The sequence below is a fragment of the Hemicordylus capensis genome, chromosome 4, assembly GCF_027244095.1.
Source record: "Hemicordylus capensis ecotype Gifberg chromosome 4, rHemCap1.1.pri, whole genome shotgun sequence".
NCBI classification, from domain to species: domain Eukaryota; kingdom Metazoa; phylum Chordata; class Lepidosauria; order Squamata; family Cordylidae; genus Hemicordylus; species Hemicordylus capensis.
Genome location: NC_069660.1, coordinates 100,250,884 through 100,268,302, shown reverse-complemented (window position 1 = coordinate 100,268,302; position 17,419 = coordinate 100,250,884). Strand labels below are relative to the sequence as shown.

General features: G+C 44.2%; 2 protein-coding genes across 12 annotated transcripts in view; one reads left to right on the top strand and one right to left on the bottom strand.

Annotated features, from left to right (window-relative positions):
• Positions 1-7,394, bottom strand: part of HOOK1 (hook microtubule tethering protein 1) — a 58,057-nt gene extending 50,663 nt beyond the window's left edge. The window contains exons 1-2 of one of the 4 annotated variants that reach the window (XM_053249271.1): positions 7,223-7,394; positions 5,923-6,057 (exon numbers count right to left, since the gene is read on the bottom strand). In XM_053249271.1, the coding sequence (XP_053105246.1) occupies positions 5,923-5,973 (51 nt within the window). In that variant the 5' untranslated portion in view covers positions 5,974-6,057; positions 7,223-7,394. Of the gene's footprint in view, positions 1-97; positions 137-5,579; positions 5,760-5,922; positions 6,058-7,222 lie in introns of those variants that run through there. The other 3 variants (XM_053249276.1, XM_053249275.1, XM_053249272.1) reach the window with 3 other exon arrangements.
• LOC128324568 (E3 ubiquitin-protein ligase RNF170-like) overlaps positions 5,585-17,419 on the top strand; it is a 46,334-nt gene continuing 34,499 nt past the window's right edge. The window contains exons 1-2 of one of the 8 annotated variants that reach the window (XM_053249289.1): positions 5,586-5,744; positions 7,546-7,608. The gene's annotated coding sequence lies outside the window, so the exon portion shown is untranslated. The other 7 variants (XM_053249293.1, XM_053249294.1, XM_053249295.1 and 4 more) reach the window with 7 other exon arrangements.

Genomic DNA, 17,419 nt, shown 5'->3' with positions numbered 1-17,419 from the left:
ACAGCTTTTTAGATACACTTGAACTCTTTATGTTAAATACACAGCCTTAGAGCTTTTAGTTGCCTATTAAGAATTCCCTCAAATCTAAGGCACTTACCAAGATTAAATCATTAAGGAGCATTAAAGCTGCACAGACTGGAGCAGCATATGGTTGTAAATAATGTTCAGCTCTTGCAAGCTAGCACCTGAGTGCAGATTTGTTTAATTATTATTATGAAACAGCAAGTGACAATCATTTCTCAGATAGTAGTTAAGTAACTGGCACTGTGCCAACCAGTATGGCAGAGAAACAGGGCAACCCAGCAAGAAGGCGGTGGTTTCTCATACCTAGGGGACACCTCAGTTATTTCGGGGGGGGGGGCTCCCATAAGGGGGAAATATAGAAAACAAAATATAAAGTCCAAGAGACACACATGCACACTGCCCTCTTGTAGCTAGGATGCTATGGCAGCATGATGGTAGAACACAAGTGCAATCTCTCTGTGTATAAGGCGGCCATTCGGCTGAAAGAAAACATGCAGTCTGCTGCTTACTTCCTTTAAGCCTAGAGCCTAAAAACTCCCATTTTGTTCAAGGACAGCACTAAAAACCCTCTCCATACACTATATTGGAATGCAGCCTAAAACTCACATTGCTTATCCTCTCCTTTTCACTTCCTCATTGGCCTCAACTGGCACAAAAATAATACAAAAGCTAAAACTCAGGGCTGCACTCTTTCATTGGTTTGATCAGGAGATCAACTGATATAGACTTTTCATTGGTTAATCAGTGGGGACCCATTTTAATTAGCGAGGCTGTGAATTAAGGTCAGACTTGTCTTTGTTTTGACAGTATCAGTTTGGAGAGGTTACTATTAATAGGGCATCAAAATATATTAAAGGTGGCCTTTGTTTCTGAAAATGGCTGCTAGCTTATAAATTACTTTGCACTTCAATCAATATCTCAAAAAAGGCATCTGCATAGAATAAACTGAAAGCACTAGGATTACTTCCTCCTTGCTAACACCCTCTTCTATTTTCTTGTAACACAAGATAACTCCAACAATTGTGTGAATTCACCCAAATACTTTAACAAAACTAAGCTTGCCTTGTTTAGCAAGAGACTCGCTTGATCTTGACAGATGGCTACCAATATAACAGATTGTGATAGGGGTTACTCTATGCTTTCCTGGGATCTACCCTCAGTAAAGAGACTGCTCTGATCTCAATTTAGGAGCACACTGCTCCTTCGAGATAGGCTGCCATCAGCTGAAGACTGATCTAAAGCCACTGACCATGCTTGGACACAGCTTCAACAATCTAGAGCTGTCTGGCTTGGGACCTACAGGCACTGTACAGCCAGAGTCCACACAACCCAACTCTAGACAACAGTATATTAATGTAAAAATAATTCATCAGTACCACATGACCTTACAAGGCACCTGGGGAAGAATTTTGCAAGTAACCTCCAGAACTTTTCAAACCAGACTGAAGCCACTTCTTAGTATATGAAATTATTATTATTAATATACTTAATTCTCTAAGCCCGATAAATCTCTAAGCCAGATGCGTGGTGGAAATCACATGCGTGGCAGAACTCTTGCGAGAGTTTTACACATGCGTGAGGAGATGGCCGGGTGGAGGGCAGAGCTGCGCCAGCTGAATGGAGGAGGCGGTGGCGGCGAGTGGGTGGCGGGGAAAGCGGTGGGGAGTGGTGACGGAGAGAGAGAAAGCGGCGGACAGGCAGGTGGCCCGAAATGGACCAAGAAAGGGGGGAAGACCTGAGAGGGAAAGGGCCAAGAATGAGGGGAAGCCGGAAGGAGGTGGCAGAAAGAGGCGAGAGATACTGGCCCGGAAGGAGGAGGCGGGCGGTGGAGCTGCACCACTGACAGGGGCCCTGCTGGGCGGGTAGTGGATCCGTGCCGTGCCCGGTGGGGAAGGAGAGCACTCCTGGCGGGTGGGTAGGGAAAGGTGAGAGGAGGCGGGAAGCGGCCAGCGGAGCTGAGCTGCCAAGAGGAGCCCGGCCGGGCGGCTGCTGGAGCCACACTGTGCCCGGCCGACAGGGAAAGAAAGCGTGGCGACAAACTAGCAGCCCAGATGATGTGCACGGGGTCTGCTAGTTATTATTATTTATTATTAAGTACATTTATATACCGCCCCATACAGAACGGTTCCTGGGTGTTTCACAATATAAAACCATTAAAACATTAACATAATTAAAACAATTTAAAATACAACAAAAACTCTAAAATGATTTTTATCTAATACATGTATATATACTAAATATTATATATTACATTTATATATAAATTTATCATACACATGTAATCTCCCTTGCAGAGCAAACAGGCACCTTTTTAAAGTGGTGATTCTCTTTATTTAGCAGGGGGAGAGCAACTGGCCATATCCATCCCCTCCAGTGGCTGTTACTGGTGTCTATCATGTTTCTTTTTTAGATTGTGAGCCCTTTGGGGACAGGGAGCCCTTTGATTCAGGCATTCCTGAGCTAAGATGGAGATCTGAATTTCGTCGTAACCAGCGTATTTAAAGAGTATTTTTCTTGAATGTTTTCTTTAAAATAAATAATTAGCTGCTCTTAAAACAATGGCCCCAAAAGTCATGCAGGCCATTTTGAGTTTTTCATGGGTCAAAGGTTGGAAACTAGGTTCACAAAATATGACAATCTTGGTGGAGAGATTCGTAGCCCAACTGGTCCATGGTGTTGAATAGTTGGGATCAGAAAACTGGATAATCATTCTAGAGGTTATCTCAAATCAGTTTCTTGGAGCTCTTTTCAATATCTCTTGAGAAATCCCAGCTGCTCCACTGGGAGAGCCAAAAGAGGCCCAATGAAGGGTTCTCTTCCATTATGGTATGGATATTTGAAGTGATTTTCATGTGTTGTCAGATGTCAGCAAACAGTTTCATAAAAAGTATAAGCCTGAACAAGCAGTTTCATATCCAGTATGAAAAGTAATAGTAATGGTTATCTTTAATCAGTGTTCCCTCTAACAGGGATTCCCAGATGTTGTTGACTACAACTCCCAGAATTCCCCAGCAAAAGCCATTTGCTGCAATGGCTTTTGCTGGGGATTCTGGAAGTTGTCATCAACAACATCTGGGAATCCAAGTTAGAGGATTGCTGATCCTAATATCCGTGTTATAGAAAATATGAGGCAAAATTTGTTCAAGGAATTGATATTTCAAGAGGGAATTGCACCTCCCCTTATTCCAGTTTGTAGATTATTCATAATTCCCAATTTTCTGGATTAGGTTATTTAAAATGATTACAGTCATACATAATCAAATTCAGCAAATGTATTTACAATATTTAACATCTTTCCTATTCCAAAAAGCTTATAAGCACCATTTCAAACCATGTCTTTATCTCTAACATTTCTGTTTTTGTATGGCCACAAGATAAATGCTTTGTATTTGTGGCTAAGAAAAAAATGGAAGGTATTATAGTCCATATATTATACCGAAAGCATCATCTTATACTGTGCAGGAAGAGGCAATGGTAAACCCCTCCTGTATTCTACCAAAGAAAACCACAGGGCTCTGTGGGTGCCAGGAGCTGAAATCGACTTGACGGCACACTTTACTTTATTCTAGATAATGCTCCCAGAGCCAAGATTCTGAAGGATATCCTAACAGCTGCTCCATACAGAGGGACACAGACAGGATTTTGTTCCATGACCTGGATAACTATGTTCTCTAGTTCTTTGTCTTAGAAGCATACAGAAGTGTACAACTGATTAGTGTTCCTTGCTACCGAGAAAACATATATGTTATTATTTAAGATATCGCTTCAGTTGAGTTTAGCTAGAAAATGGCTCAATTGCTACTGACTACTTTTGATTATCCAGTTATTCTCTATTTCTGTATCATGGGACATAACAACAATTTTGTGATGACCTTCGGTTTTGAATAGATATAAAGGGCTCACTGACTGAACACAACTTTATGTCTAAAGGAGCAATAATCCTCCTATAAGAAGGCTCCTTACAAACATAAATAATTCTAGCAAAATATTTTTAACAGAACAAAGATACAAGAAAGCAACTAAGCTCTAGCCCTTCTCATATCTGAATTCAGTGGAAAGCTCATCAAAATAACCATGTGTAAGGCTCAGGCTACATGGCTGTAGTCTTCTGCATTTATGGGAGTAAATCCCCTTGACATACTGGAACCCAAGCAAACATCCAAGGATTATGCTGCATGTCTGATTTGTTCATGCTTTGCAAGAACTAAAGGCGCTTCAGACTCAACAAGACACTCTCTCAGTTGCTTGCTTTTTAATTAGCATTCAGTAATATACAAATACTGTTAGGCAAAATCTTACATTTTGCTGGCTACGATCATGCTTAATAACCTAATAATGAAAAGTGGAGAATCCTGAATAATCTACTACTGGGATTTATGACATTCACAGAAGACTGAAAACCTATGACAATCTAAATGAGAACAAGATTTGCCTCATTTCTGGTTTTCTAAGAAGCAGGTTAACAGGTGGAAAGAATAACTGAACACAACCTGTCAGGTAAAGTTAATAGGTCTGTTCTCTCCAAGTATACTTTCACTATCAGGAGCGTGCTTTAAGGGGATGTAATTTTTAAATTCTGAGATGTGTGAGCAGACATGAGTCAGGGAGAGGGGGACGGAACATGAGGAACTGAGCTATTTTTCTTGAACAGAGTGAATTGCAGCAAAAGTTGACAGAGCCCCTTATTCTAGAGCAACATAGGGTAAAGAATTCTCAATCCAGTCCACAGAGTCCTATAGTCTGAGCCACTGCATAGTCACTCATATGTGCATGCCATGGAATTCACTGAGGTTTATGCTCAGGCAAGTGTGAACAGGATTGCAGTCAAAGGCATCCTTACACCCACTGAAATCACTCAAACTGTATGAAGCCTTATGGCACCAACACAATATTCCAGAAGAGGAAGCTTGAATGGGCTTTGATAGGGCTATAAAGAGAATTTGAAACATGCATTGTCTTCAGTGCACATTTAACACCCACCACCACCATTAACAACATCCACACATGTAGAGGGGAAAAATCATATGAGGGTGCATTTAAGTTTCAGGTTAACATCCTTGGTCTTTGCTACAATTCCCATTTAAGGGAGGAAATGGGAAAAGGCAACCAATTGAGAGACACTAGACAACTATATGGTCCAATCTATGTGGGCAAATGCATGGATACACGGTCAGAAAAAATGTGCATTGATGGTAGAACAGCGGGGAACTTTTAAGGAACTGCCAGGGCGATCTGTCAGCAGTTGCACTGCACAGAGGTGTGAGCAGGCTCAGACTGGCCCACAGGGCAAATTCCTGGTGCACCCCACCCACGTGGTGCCCCTATGCCCCAACTCCCACCCTTAATTACCCATTCTGCTCAAAACCTGGCACCCTCCCCACATACATTCCCCCCCACCCTCTCCGTGTCCCCTGGGTGTGAGCTTGCCAGCTTGACCCAAAGCTTTGCATAGCATTAGCTCAACAGCCTAATTGCTATTCAGGGTGTGCAAAAGTCTACGAGGCAAGGCGTAGAGGTAAGATAATCCCCTAGATCTCCATATTGGGTTTACGGACCAAGCCCGTGCATGTTCACGCGAAAGGAAGTCCCACGCCGCTCAAGGGAGTTTCCTCCCAGGTTTAGGACTGCTGGCGCCTCAAGTTATGCGGCTCTGAGTGGATCATTACTGTCCTCCAACGAGGGTGGCTGGGTGACCTCGGATAGCAGCGACAGCCTGAAAGGTGAGTGATCGCGAGAGGCGGGTCTGGGCTGCTGCCACGCGAGCGACGGGGCTGCGATTGTGACAGGTACGGTTGCTAAGGGGAGGCGTACCCCTTGCCCCAATTAGAGCGCCGCGAGAGGAGGGGGCGGGCCAGCGCCTTCCTCCACACCATGGCTGGCCTCCCTCCTGTCACTTACCCAGAGGACGAGGCTGTCGCACAGCAGCTGGTCGCTCGGTTTCCCTTCCATAGCGATGGCGGCGGCGGCGGTGGCAGCGATTCTCCCCTCGGCAGCAGCGCCGCGCTCCTCTCGCGGAGCGCACAATGCACCAACCTGATTTACGGCCAGAACAATGCGCAGGTTACGTGTCAGCCACCGCCTGTGTCACCTCCATTGACACCCATCTATTCCGTTCGGGCGGGGAGAGCTTTTCGTATTTGACAGGGGAGCCGGCCAATCGTGAGTTCACGAAACCGAGCTGGCGTTGCCTGTTAAACCACGTAACAACGCATTCGGTCCAATCAAGGAGTAGCGCCGAGGGCGGGCGGGAGGCAAAGCGGACCTTCAACTGCGAGTAGCTGTGGCGCCATCTACCGGAAACGTTGAGAAATGGATGGGTCTGACCTAGACGGGAGCGGGAGACTCGGAAGGTCCGTGCGCGCTCCCGCAGACTCCTCCCCCCACGGCTATCGCATGAAACTGCAGCCATCATAGCCCAGTAGGCCTCTCACTAACCCCGGTATACCCCTCTGCGCCTTTCCGCTTTACCCCTCAGATTCGCAACTTACATTTGTTAGGACTTCGCTCCTAAATACTAGGTATGCACCACGCTTGCAAAACTGTAAGCTGTGCAAGCGCAGTCAACATCTGACAGGGAATATGGTCGTGCTGCACAGGTTTCACGGTAAACGGAGAACGCATAGGACACAAAAATCGCAGGCTGCTGTGTCGACCCCATTAGGGGGGAAACGTAACTGCACTGCCTTTATTGGGACCAACTAAAAGGTCATCAGATTCAAGCAGACCTACGCAAGCAAGTCGTAGTACACTTCATCACCGATGTTAAGCAAAAGCGGGATTTAAAAAAATGAGAAAGAGGAGATAAAAGAGTGTTGCTGTTGAAGACTGTAGGGTTTCCCCTCCTTGCCCAGCAACCAACTCCACAACCCGATCCACCCCCGGCTTTTCACGTTTACTTAACATCTAGCATGCCAGAGAGTTTCCTTGAACAAAACCTCCTATTGTGAAGGGGCGCAGGAGGAGCCCACCTGGCACAAAAAGAAGGTGGCAAACGTAACAAACCAGTATTATTCACAAATTAAGTAACCTATAAGCAATAAGAAAATAGATTATTTGGGGGACATTGTTAGTCTGGCACTTCCAAAACTCAGAACATATCTCTCCCCTCCAAAAAGAAAAATAGGAAAGGGAGAAATAAACCAGTATAACACAGGGCCAGATCTTCTTATCTATAGACAAAATGGGCAGCAGCACTCACATTTCTCACAGCCTTGTTGTTTCTGCCTTCATTTTGTGTGTCTCGTGTCTCCCTCGGTTGTTCCTTGCTGCTCTTACCTGCAGCTGCTTTGTTAGTTGTGAGGTGGGCGAAGGTAGCACCAAACTCAAAGAACAAATGAAAAGCACCAGATCTTTTAAAATATCAATATTAACAAGTCAGAAGCCAATAAGCATGCTCACTCATGCTTTGCAAGTGGGCAGCCCTAGGACTGCTCTATAACCGATCAGAGAAGGACTGGGCTGATTGACTCCTCAAGCAACCAATCAGAGTGCCCTGACTGTGGGTAAATCTTTTTCTTTTAGCTACTCAGAAAAATCCTCCAATCACCCTTTTGGTTAGAGAGCAAGTAGTCTGGCTGGCTGTTGGTAAGTCTGATCTTTTGCTGGCTTCTTTGTGTTTGTTTGGAGGGGAGGAATTCATTCTCTGCTTTCTCTCCCTTGGTCTCTGATCTGATCTGTATGCAAAGTATTATGGCCCATTCCCAGATTGACACACAGTAAAACATCAAAAGGAACAGCAAACTGTAAGACTGGACTAATTAGATTAGAAGCTGGCATAAGAAGCCAGAAAGTTATTTAGGGCATATGCATAGATTTCTGAGTCCAAACTGTTTTTCAAATAATTGCAGAAGTGGCTTTCCATGTGGGTGTGGTGTAGAGAAGAAATGGATTCTGTCGGAAGGAAGATAATTTTAAAAATCCATATGCTATGCAGAGAGCTAACCAGATTGGTCTCTGGATTGTGCCCAGTATCTGGAACTTTATTTATTTATTTATTTATTTATTTATTTATTTGATTTATATACCGCCCTGCCAAAATGGCTCAGGGCGGTTTACAACAGAATGAAAACAATTAAAACCAGTTAACAATTCAAATCAGAACTATAAAAATGGAATAAAACCAATTAAACATGCAAACAGTTAAAAACCTTGGGAAACCAGGACAAACATTTAAAATGATTTACAACAGTTTACAACAATTTTAAAACTCTGGAAGGCCAGGCCAAACAGATAGGTTTTAAAGGCTCTCCTGAAAGACAGTAATGAACTCAAATTATGGATTTCTGCCAGGAGTGCATTCCACAGCCCAGGAGCAGCTACAGAGAAGGCCCACCTCTGAGTCGCTACCAGATGAACTGATGGTAACTGGAGACAGACCTCCTCAGACGACCTTAACGTGTGGTTGGGATCAACTGCACTATGTCCACTGGGGGTTATGGTTAATTGGGGAAGGATTAAGGAAGTGATCTCTATAAAATGTATTTGTTGCTTGTTATGATGGATAGCCAGGTTAAATGGTGGGCACCCAAGATGGGCAAAGAGTGGCACTCAGCAGTTTAGCAGGCATGGAGTCAGGGGCGTAGCAAGGTTGGAGTGGGCCCAGAGACAAGATTTTAAAATGGGCCCCACCCCTCACTGAAGCTCAGCTCATGAAGTTAAGGAATCTTAAATGAGGCTGAATAGTGGTAACAAAAAGCATAGTAAAACTTATATGTATATAACCTATGGGCCACAATAGAACATCATCCTAATTTTTTTTTTTTAAGTTTTGTAAATTGTGGATGATGCAAATCATTTAATGGTACTAGAAAAAGCCACGCTGTTCTGGTAGCTCCAGGTCTTAACACTCACATCAATTTCGAGGATGAATACAACTGAAGGTAGCCCGGGTGGGTGCGCGGCTGGGGGAGTCAGTCATGTGACTTGCCCCCCCAAGGCAGTGGGCCCCCAGACAACTATCTCCCCTTGCCCTATTATAGTTACACCCCTGCATGGAGTAGGGAGATGATGCGTCCCCATGCATCTTTGTTTCCTATGGTGTCTTCTAAGTTACAGGAGATGGTTCGTAGCTGCAGTAAGCATAACTGAAAAACCTGTGATTTTTCTATTATTTATGCATGCATTTTTTAGATAGGCAGGTGGCACTGCCCTTGTAACTTCAGAATCTATGTTTTCTCTGCTTTTGTACCTCGTTTCTGCTTTACCTGTGACTTATATAGATTTATTTACTTTTACTTGTATACCCTGTGCTTCCTCCAAAAAGCTCAGAGTGGTGCACATGGTTATATTTATCCTCCCAACAGTCCTATGAGGAAGGCTATGTTGAGAGATAAATAACTGCCTCAGAGTCACCCAGTGAGTTTCATGTCTGAATAGGGATTTGAATTTGGATTTCCACAGTCTAGTCCAGCATACAAACTACTGTACCACTCTGACTCAGAGTTTTTCTTTCTTTCTTCTTTTTATTAAATTTCTTTTCATCTCCAACATTTGCCAGATTTGCTCAATCCACATTCACAGAGTCTAATCGGAGTCCAATAAGACCGAAAAACTGTTCTGGGTTTTTTTTGGACTAACTTATCATAAGATACTTTGGCAGTTTCAGCTAAAATCACATCCCATTGATGTTGTGAGATCGATACATTCAGTTCTAAGCTCCATTTAATTCTTTCAGAATCAAGTGGAGTTGCTACATGGGCTTGAATAAAGTTATAAAGCATATTATGAGCCTGATTAGATTAATCAATATGGCAGTAAAGTTTGATAATATTCGGAACCTCTGAAGCACTAATAGCATCTGGACCATTTCGATACACTGTGTTTTAGCTGAATATATTGACAAGCAACGTTTGGTTTTAGATCATATTCATGTTTTAAAAGATGAAATGGTTTGAAAACAGAAGCTGAGGATATTAATTGGGATAGAAAAAAAATATTATTATTAGCCCAATTTAGCCAACAGACAGGCCTTACAGCAATAGTTATTTGGGGATTTCCCCAAACGTTTACTTCTCCTGTGCAAACAAACAAATCTGGAAATAGGGCAATATGTTTTTCCAAGCAGATCTTGCAGCAAAAATATATGGACTATACCAAGTAGAATGTTTCAGATACTTAGATCTTATTGTGGCTTCACCAAAAAGAGGAGAACATTGTTGGACCTCAATTTTTGCCCGTGATGGAGCCTCACACATTTCATTAGCCTTTCTCCAATACAAAGCTTGGAAAATAAGGAAAGGATTATGATATATCTGAAAATTTTGGCAAGTTAAAACCATCTTTCTTTAAAGGCAATTGCAATTTTTATAAGAAATGCTAGATTGTTTGTTTTCACCCCATAAAAAGGATCTAAATAAAACATCAAATTTCCTAAAATAGCAAAGAGGAATATACAAAGGCAACCCATGCAACAAATATATAAATTTAGGGGCAGTATAAGATTTAAGGATATTAATCTCCCCCCCCAAAAAAAAAACTAAATTGGAGCTTTCCCCAAATATTAAGATCCATCTCAGTTTGCTTAATGAAGGGATTTAAATTGATAGGAACCATTTGCTTAATTTCTTTAGAAATTAACACTCCCAGGTACTTAAAATGACTATCTGCCCATTTAAAACCCCACATATTCAATATAGGGTCTTAAGTAGATGTACCAAGTTGAAGGGCCACAGATTTCTGATAGTTCACTATATAACCTGATAAGCTCCCAAACTTAGTAATTAAGGTAGTCAAGGGAGGCAGAGTCGTTATAGGATTAGACCAAAAAAAGCAAGTCATCAACTGCATACAAAGCAAGTTTGATTTCTTCACCACTCATCTGAATACCGGAAATAATTTGGTCTTGCCTAATAGCAATAGCTAGATGTTCAAGAGATAAATTAAAGAGCAAGGGAGATAGAGGACACTCTTGCCTGGTACCACTAAGTAAATTAAAACTAGAAGATAAAACCCCATTAATTAATACTCTAGACTGAAGTGATTTGTATAAAATATAAGTCCATTTAGTAAAAGATTCAGTATTTCAGTCAAAATAATAAAGAGAAGATTTAAGGAAACTAATCTTCACTTTACCAAAAGCTGTCTCCACATCCAAAGACAAGAGTAGTGGTGGTGGTTGGGTCTTTCTTCTTGTTATTGTTTATTAGTAGTAGTATCCATTTTTAAAATAATGAATCAGACGGAGCTGCCCTGGTGACTTCAGAACGCATCTACTCTCCACAGAAGCAGCCTTTTGTTGTTGGTTGGTGCTTTACTTGTGGCTTGTACAATTCTTTTCATCTCTGTGTGTGTGTGCTTGTGTTTTGATCCTACCATGTTAGATACAAATCTACACACTACTCTAGTCCTGTTAAGCCCTATAAAGCAACTGATGTTTCCCATATTTCTCTGTATCTCTGCTGATGAGCAATTGAGACATTTGCATGTGTGTGTGTTTATATTTGGATCCCACTCATTAGCTACAAATCTACACATTGCCATTTATTGCTAAGGCACTGACTTAGTCCTGGTTCCATCTCTGCAGCTGCCTACAATTGGCTCCATCTCTCACTACCTGTGACTCCACCCATCAACTGCCCTGCCTAGCGCCCCCTCAGTCCCAGGAACCACCAGCCAGTATAATCCAGTTTGATTGCTCCCCATGACCTTTCAACCAAAATTAGGTCCCTCGGGTGTTTCCAAACATTAAATACTATCCTTATACCAGGGGTCCTCAAACTTGTGTCTGCAGATGTTGTTGCACTACAACTCTCAGCATCTTCAGCTATTTTGCTCCTTTGCAGGATGCATCTCAGTTAAATGCTACATTCTTTTTAAAAAGAAGACAAAATGGAGCAATTTTGGAGGCAATTTTTCTAACAAATGTAAAGAAATACTCATGGAGTCCTAAAAATGATTGAAGTAATACAGAGTCCTAAAAACGAGTGAAGTGCATCCCTGTTGCGTGGCTCTGGTGCTTCCCAAATAGCTTTCACCAAGTCTTTTTGGGGATGTATGCCCCTCTGAGATAATGAGGCTATTCTCACGATGGGGGAAAACCGGGCTAAAGGAGCCCAGCCCAGTTTTCCCCCATCGTAAGAACCACCAGGCTCATGGTCGAGCCCAGAGGTTCTCTGGCAGCTACCCATTATTATTATTATTATTATTATTATTATTATTAGATTTGTATACCGCCCTTCCAAAATGGCTTGGGGTGGTTTACAATTAAAACAAACCACTAAAACAGTAAAGAGCTAAAACAAATTTTAAAAATATATAACAATTAACAATTTAAAAACATTTTAAAACAACAATTAAACAATTACAGTGATTAAAATCCCAAAATCAGGTTTTTAATTTTAAAATAAACCAGATATTAAAACCCTCAAAATTTAGGAAGCTGAGAAAGCTTGAGTGAAAAGATGGGTTTTCAGGTGTTTTTTGAAAATTGTCAGAGATGGGAAGGATCGTATCTCAGCAGGGAGCGCATTCCACAATCTCGGGGCAGCGATCGAGAAGGCCCGTCTCTGTGTAGCCACCAAACGAGTTGGTGGTAACTGGAGACGGACCTCCTCAGATGACCTCAATGGGCAGTGGGGCTCATAATGAAGAAGACACTCTCTTAGATACCCAGGGCCTAAGCTGTTTAGTGCTTTGTAAGTTCTAACTAGCACTTTGCATCTTGTCCGGGAACCTATTAGCAGCCAGTGTAACTCCATCAGTAAAGGAGCAACATGGTCCCTCCTAGATGACCAAGAGACCAACCTGGCTGCCGCATTCTGAACCAACTGAAATTTCTGGACTACGTACAAAGGCACGTAGAGTGCATTACAGAAGTCAAGTCTGGAGGTCACCAACAGATGTACCACTGTTCTGAGGTCATTGATCTCGAGAAACGGGCGCAGCTGGCATATCAGCCAAAGCTGATGGAAAGCACCCCTGGCCACCGCCTTAACCTGAGAAACCAGGGAGAGGTGTGAATCCAGAAGTACTCCCAGACTGCAAACCTGTTCCTTTTGGGGAAGTGTGATCCCATCTTGAACAGGCAGATCAAAATCATCTCTAGAGTTCTGACCCCACACAATGAGTACCTCCATCTTATCTGGATTCAGCTTCAGTTTATTCTCCCTCATCCAGCCCATTACTGCTTCCAGGCAGGCATTTAGGGAGGATATGCCATCTCCTGAAGAAGTTGACATGAAGAAGTAGATCTGGGTGTCATCAGCGTACTGGTAACACCCAGCTCCAAAACCCCTGATAATCTCTCCCAGCAGTTTCATGTAGATGTTAAAAAGCATTGGCGAAAGTATGGAGCCTTGAGGGACACCATACTTAAGCTCAGAATTTGAAGAGCAACAATCTCCAATTGACACCATCTGGAATCTATCCGAGAGGTAGGAGCAGAACCACTGTAAAACAGTGCCTCCCACCCCCAACCCCCTCAGACGTTCTGGAAGGATACTATGGTCAATGGTATCGAAAGCCGCTGAGAGATCCAAGAGGACCAACACAGTCACACTTCCTCTGTCAACTGCCAATTGGAGATAATCCATCAGGCCGACCAAAGCAGTCTCCACCCCATAGCCCGCCCGAAAACCAGTTTGAAATGGGTCTAGATAATCAGTTTCCTCCAAGACCACCTGGAGCTGAGAAGCCACCACCCTCTCAATTTCCTTGCCCAGCCATGGGAGGTTGGAGACATGCCTATAATTGCTCAACTCCGAGGGATCTAATGTAGGCTTTTAAAAAAGAGGTCTAATGATTGCCTTCTTAAGACAAGGAGGCATCCTGCCCTCCCTCAGAGAAGCATTCATGATTTCCACCAGGGTGTTTACAACAACCTCCCTGCTAGATCGAACAAGCCATGTTGGACAAGGGTCAAGGGAACAAGTGGTAGGCCTCACTGCTCCAAGCAGCTTGTCCATATCCTCAGGAGTCACAAACTGAAACCTATCCAGTCGAATCACATAAGAGGAGTCGCTAGGCACCTCCATCTCAGACATCAAATTAATTGTGGAGTCTCCATCTAGGTCAGCCCGAATCTGAGAGATTTTATCTGTAAAAAACTCTTTAAACACATCACAGTGGGTAACTGATGACTCCAAATTCTGGTTCAAGGGGGGGGGGCAGATACTAATCCCCTTACAACCCTGAATAACTTTGCTGGATGTGAATTCACAGAGGCAATACGGGCAGAAAAGAACCGCCTTTTTGCCGCATGTATTGCCTGAACATAGATCTTTAGATGTGCTCTATGTCGCAATCTGTCAGATTCGAGTAGAGTCTTTCTCCACTTGCACTCCAGTCGCCTACCTTGCCGCTTCAGCCCCCATAGATCTTCCATATACCAAGGGGCCAAATTTGAAGTGGGTCGGAGGGGACGCTTGGGAGCAATCGTGTCTACTGCCCTGGTGAGCAAGTTGTTCCAATTCTCAACCAGGACATCAACAGGATCACCAGCAAAGCCAACATTAAATCTCTCCAAGACTTCTCGGAATCTTAGTGGATCCAATAACCTCTTCGGGCGGACCATTCTAATGGGCCCCTCACCCCCTGCGGAGGTGGGAAGTGGTTGTAAGTCCGACCTTAACCAGATGGTGGTCCGTCCATGACAATAGGGAAATCACAGGAGTCCCCACCCATGGAACACCACCCTGATCAGAGTAAAATACCAAATCAAGCGTGTGACCTGCAATATGCGTCAGTCCAGAGACCACTTAGGATAGGCGCATAGTTGTCATGGCCACTATGAACTCCTGAGCTGTCCCAGACAGATTGGTCCTGAAATGAACATTGAAGTCCTCCAGCACCAAAAGTCTGGGAGACTCCAACGCAAGTTCCGCGACCAAGTCTGTGAGCTCAGTAAGGGATTCCACTGGGCAGCGGGGTGACCGGTACACTGTCAGCAATCTGGTCACCCATAAGGGAAGTCCAGGAAGATAGTCCACAATACAAAATGGGCTGCAGAAATGTAACACAGCTCGGAATAGTTCTTTATATCAGGCTCGGGCTGAAAGCTGTTGACATGAGGGTTGACAAATGTTGTCTTCCAGCAGCTAACAGAAAGCTGCTGACGTGCTTTATAGTCCAAGCTGATAACTCTCAGCTGGCAAGTATTCAAGGCTTATCAGCCTTCTGCAAGAGGCGTTTACTCCTCCTGATAGTTTCCAGCTGTGCTCTCCGCCTTGTGACACGCCGTTGCTGTGGAGTCAGTGGGGGTTGCCCGCATTGCTCATCCTCCAGTCTGTCCATCGCTTTCTCCGCTGCCCCAGACTGCTGTGCCTGCTCCGAAACATCAGCTGGACCTTCCTCAGCCGTCTCTTGGGAACTGACAGCTGGGCTCTGCCCCTCAGGCACCCCCGCATCGGCTGAAAGGCTGTCAGCCTCCCCTTCCTCCTCGCTATCTGAGATCGAGGGCGTGACATACACCAACAGAAGTCCCAACCTATCCCTGGTCCTCAAACTCAAGTACACACATTCAATATGGTCCAATACCCTGACAGGGACCCTGGTAAGAGAGATGTTATCCTTATAGATCACAGCCACTCCACCTCCCCGCCCACGTCCCCTCACCTGCTCCTCTACAGAATATCCTGGAGGGAGAAGCTGGGACTAAACTGGACCACTAGCCTCCCCCAACCAAGTCTCAGTAATACATACCAGGTCAGCCCCTTCATCCATGATCAAATCATGGATGAGTTCAGATTTATTTTGGACCAATGTGGCATTACAGAGGAGCAAGGCAAAGCTATGTGGGTTGTTGGCAGTGCTCCCCGAGGTCAAAGAGCTGGCAGGACAGCCGGAAGGGGAGACAGCTATTAAATTTCTGACTACCCTTCCCCTGGAACGGCCTGCTGACCTGCCAACGTTACGTCTTCTATTCTCCACCACCACTGGGATAGCTGCCCCATAGTCAATGAAGGTGCCCCCTGTCCCCCCATCTCCAGACGAACCCAAGCACATTACAGCAACTTCAACCCAAGACTAAAACAGCTTAAAATGAATTAACCAGAAGCCCCCTAGCCCTCGCCCTTGTTCTCCCCCGAAGTGTCTCCCTCAAAGGGGCTACCCCCTTTGGTGTCACCCCTTTGGTGGTGGGCCCACCGCCACAAGGAGCCTTCCTATAAAGCCCAAAACTGAGCAGGTGACCTGAGGAACAGCTGAGTCACTCAGGGGCTGACTTCAAAGAAGCCCTCCCCTTAAACAGAGTTAGCAGAGCGAGCGCTCCATTAACCCGGTTATTCCGACTGTGAGTCACCATGGTGCGGCTCCGCGCTGTAGTGACTTGTGAGGAGACCCCCACCGGAAGGCTAAAACAAGCCTCCGAGTCTTGGGGTCTCCCCAGGATGCCCCGCACACCAGGTGGCCCCTTATCCCTGCAGCCTCTGCCGGCTCCATGACGGAGCTGGTGGTCGTGTGGGCGGCTGATTTGGCTGCCCAGCAATGAGCAACTGCTCATCTGCAGGGAGAGCCTCATTGTGTGTCCCAAGTATGTCATCAAGTGTGTGAGGACAAGAAAAAAGATGGTTGTGGGATCTGAGCCATGCTGCTGTTGTCATCCAGTGAACAACAGTGCCCAGGATTGATAAGGAAAAATACCTCCAGGGATTGTGCAGGTCAGGAATATGGAGAAAATAGCAGCAGCAGCAATAGGAGAAAACAGTCCAGGAATGTGGGCCCAGTAATACAATGAAATGAAGTTGCAGGAACATTCACAAGCTTTCCTGGTTCACACGCTTAACTGGTTCAAAATCCTGTCACCAAATGTTTTATAGCTGCTTCCCTCATAAAAACGAAGTAGTCGTAACTTGGTTTAATTAACAGTTTATTCAGATACAACTCCGTTTTCTCCTTCTCATTCCCCTCTCTTTTCCTTTCTGTCTCTACCTCCCACACTCACTGGGACAAACTTCTAAACAACAAAACGTAAAAGATACTGGACAGAATTCAAAAGTATGCAAATTACAATTTCTTAGTTCTCAACAAGTCTCATAAGCCTCTCCCTTTTTTCTTTCTTTCTGTAATCACAGCCCTCAGCCACGTTTTTGACTAAAGGAAAGTTCATCTCAATTTTCCTACAGTGCTACAAAGACCCCCACTGTCTTGTCTTGCTGTGCTACTGCTCTGCTTTATTTGAACACACTCATTTATGGTGGTTGCTTTGGGACATCCTAGGTATGAATTTCGGTTGCGCACTGACAACTTCAATTGATTTCTGTATGAATTCTGTACACAGGCTGTCTAAAAACTAGGTCATATATGGCCGAAACTAGACAACCAAAGTGCTCTCATAGATTACTGTGAAATATGTGGATGGTCATGCTTCCATTGAGTCTTTAGGGATCTGAGGAAAGCTAAACTCTTATTAGACTGACGGGGGGCGGGCAGAATACAATGGGGCCAAATATATTTTTTAATG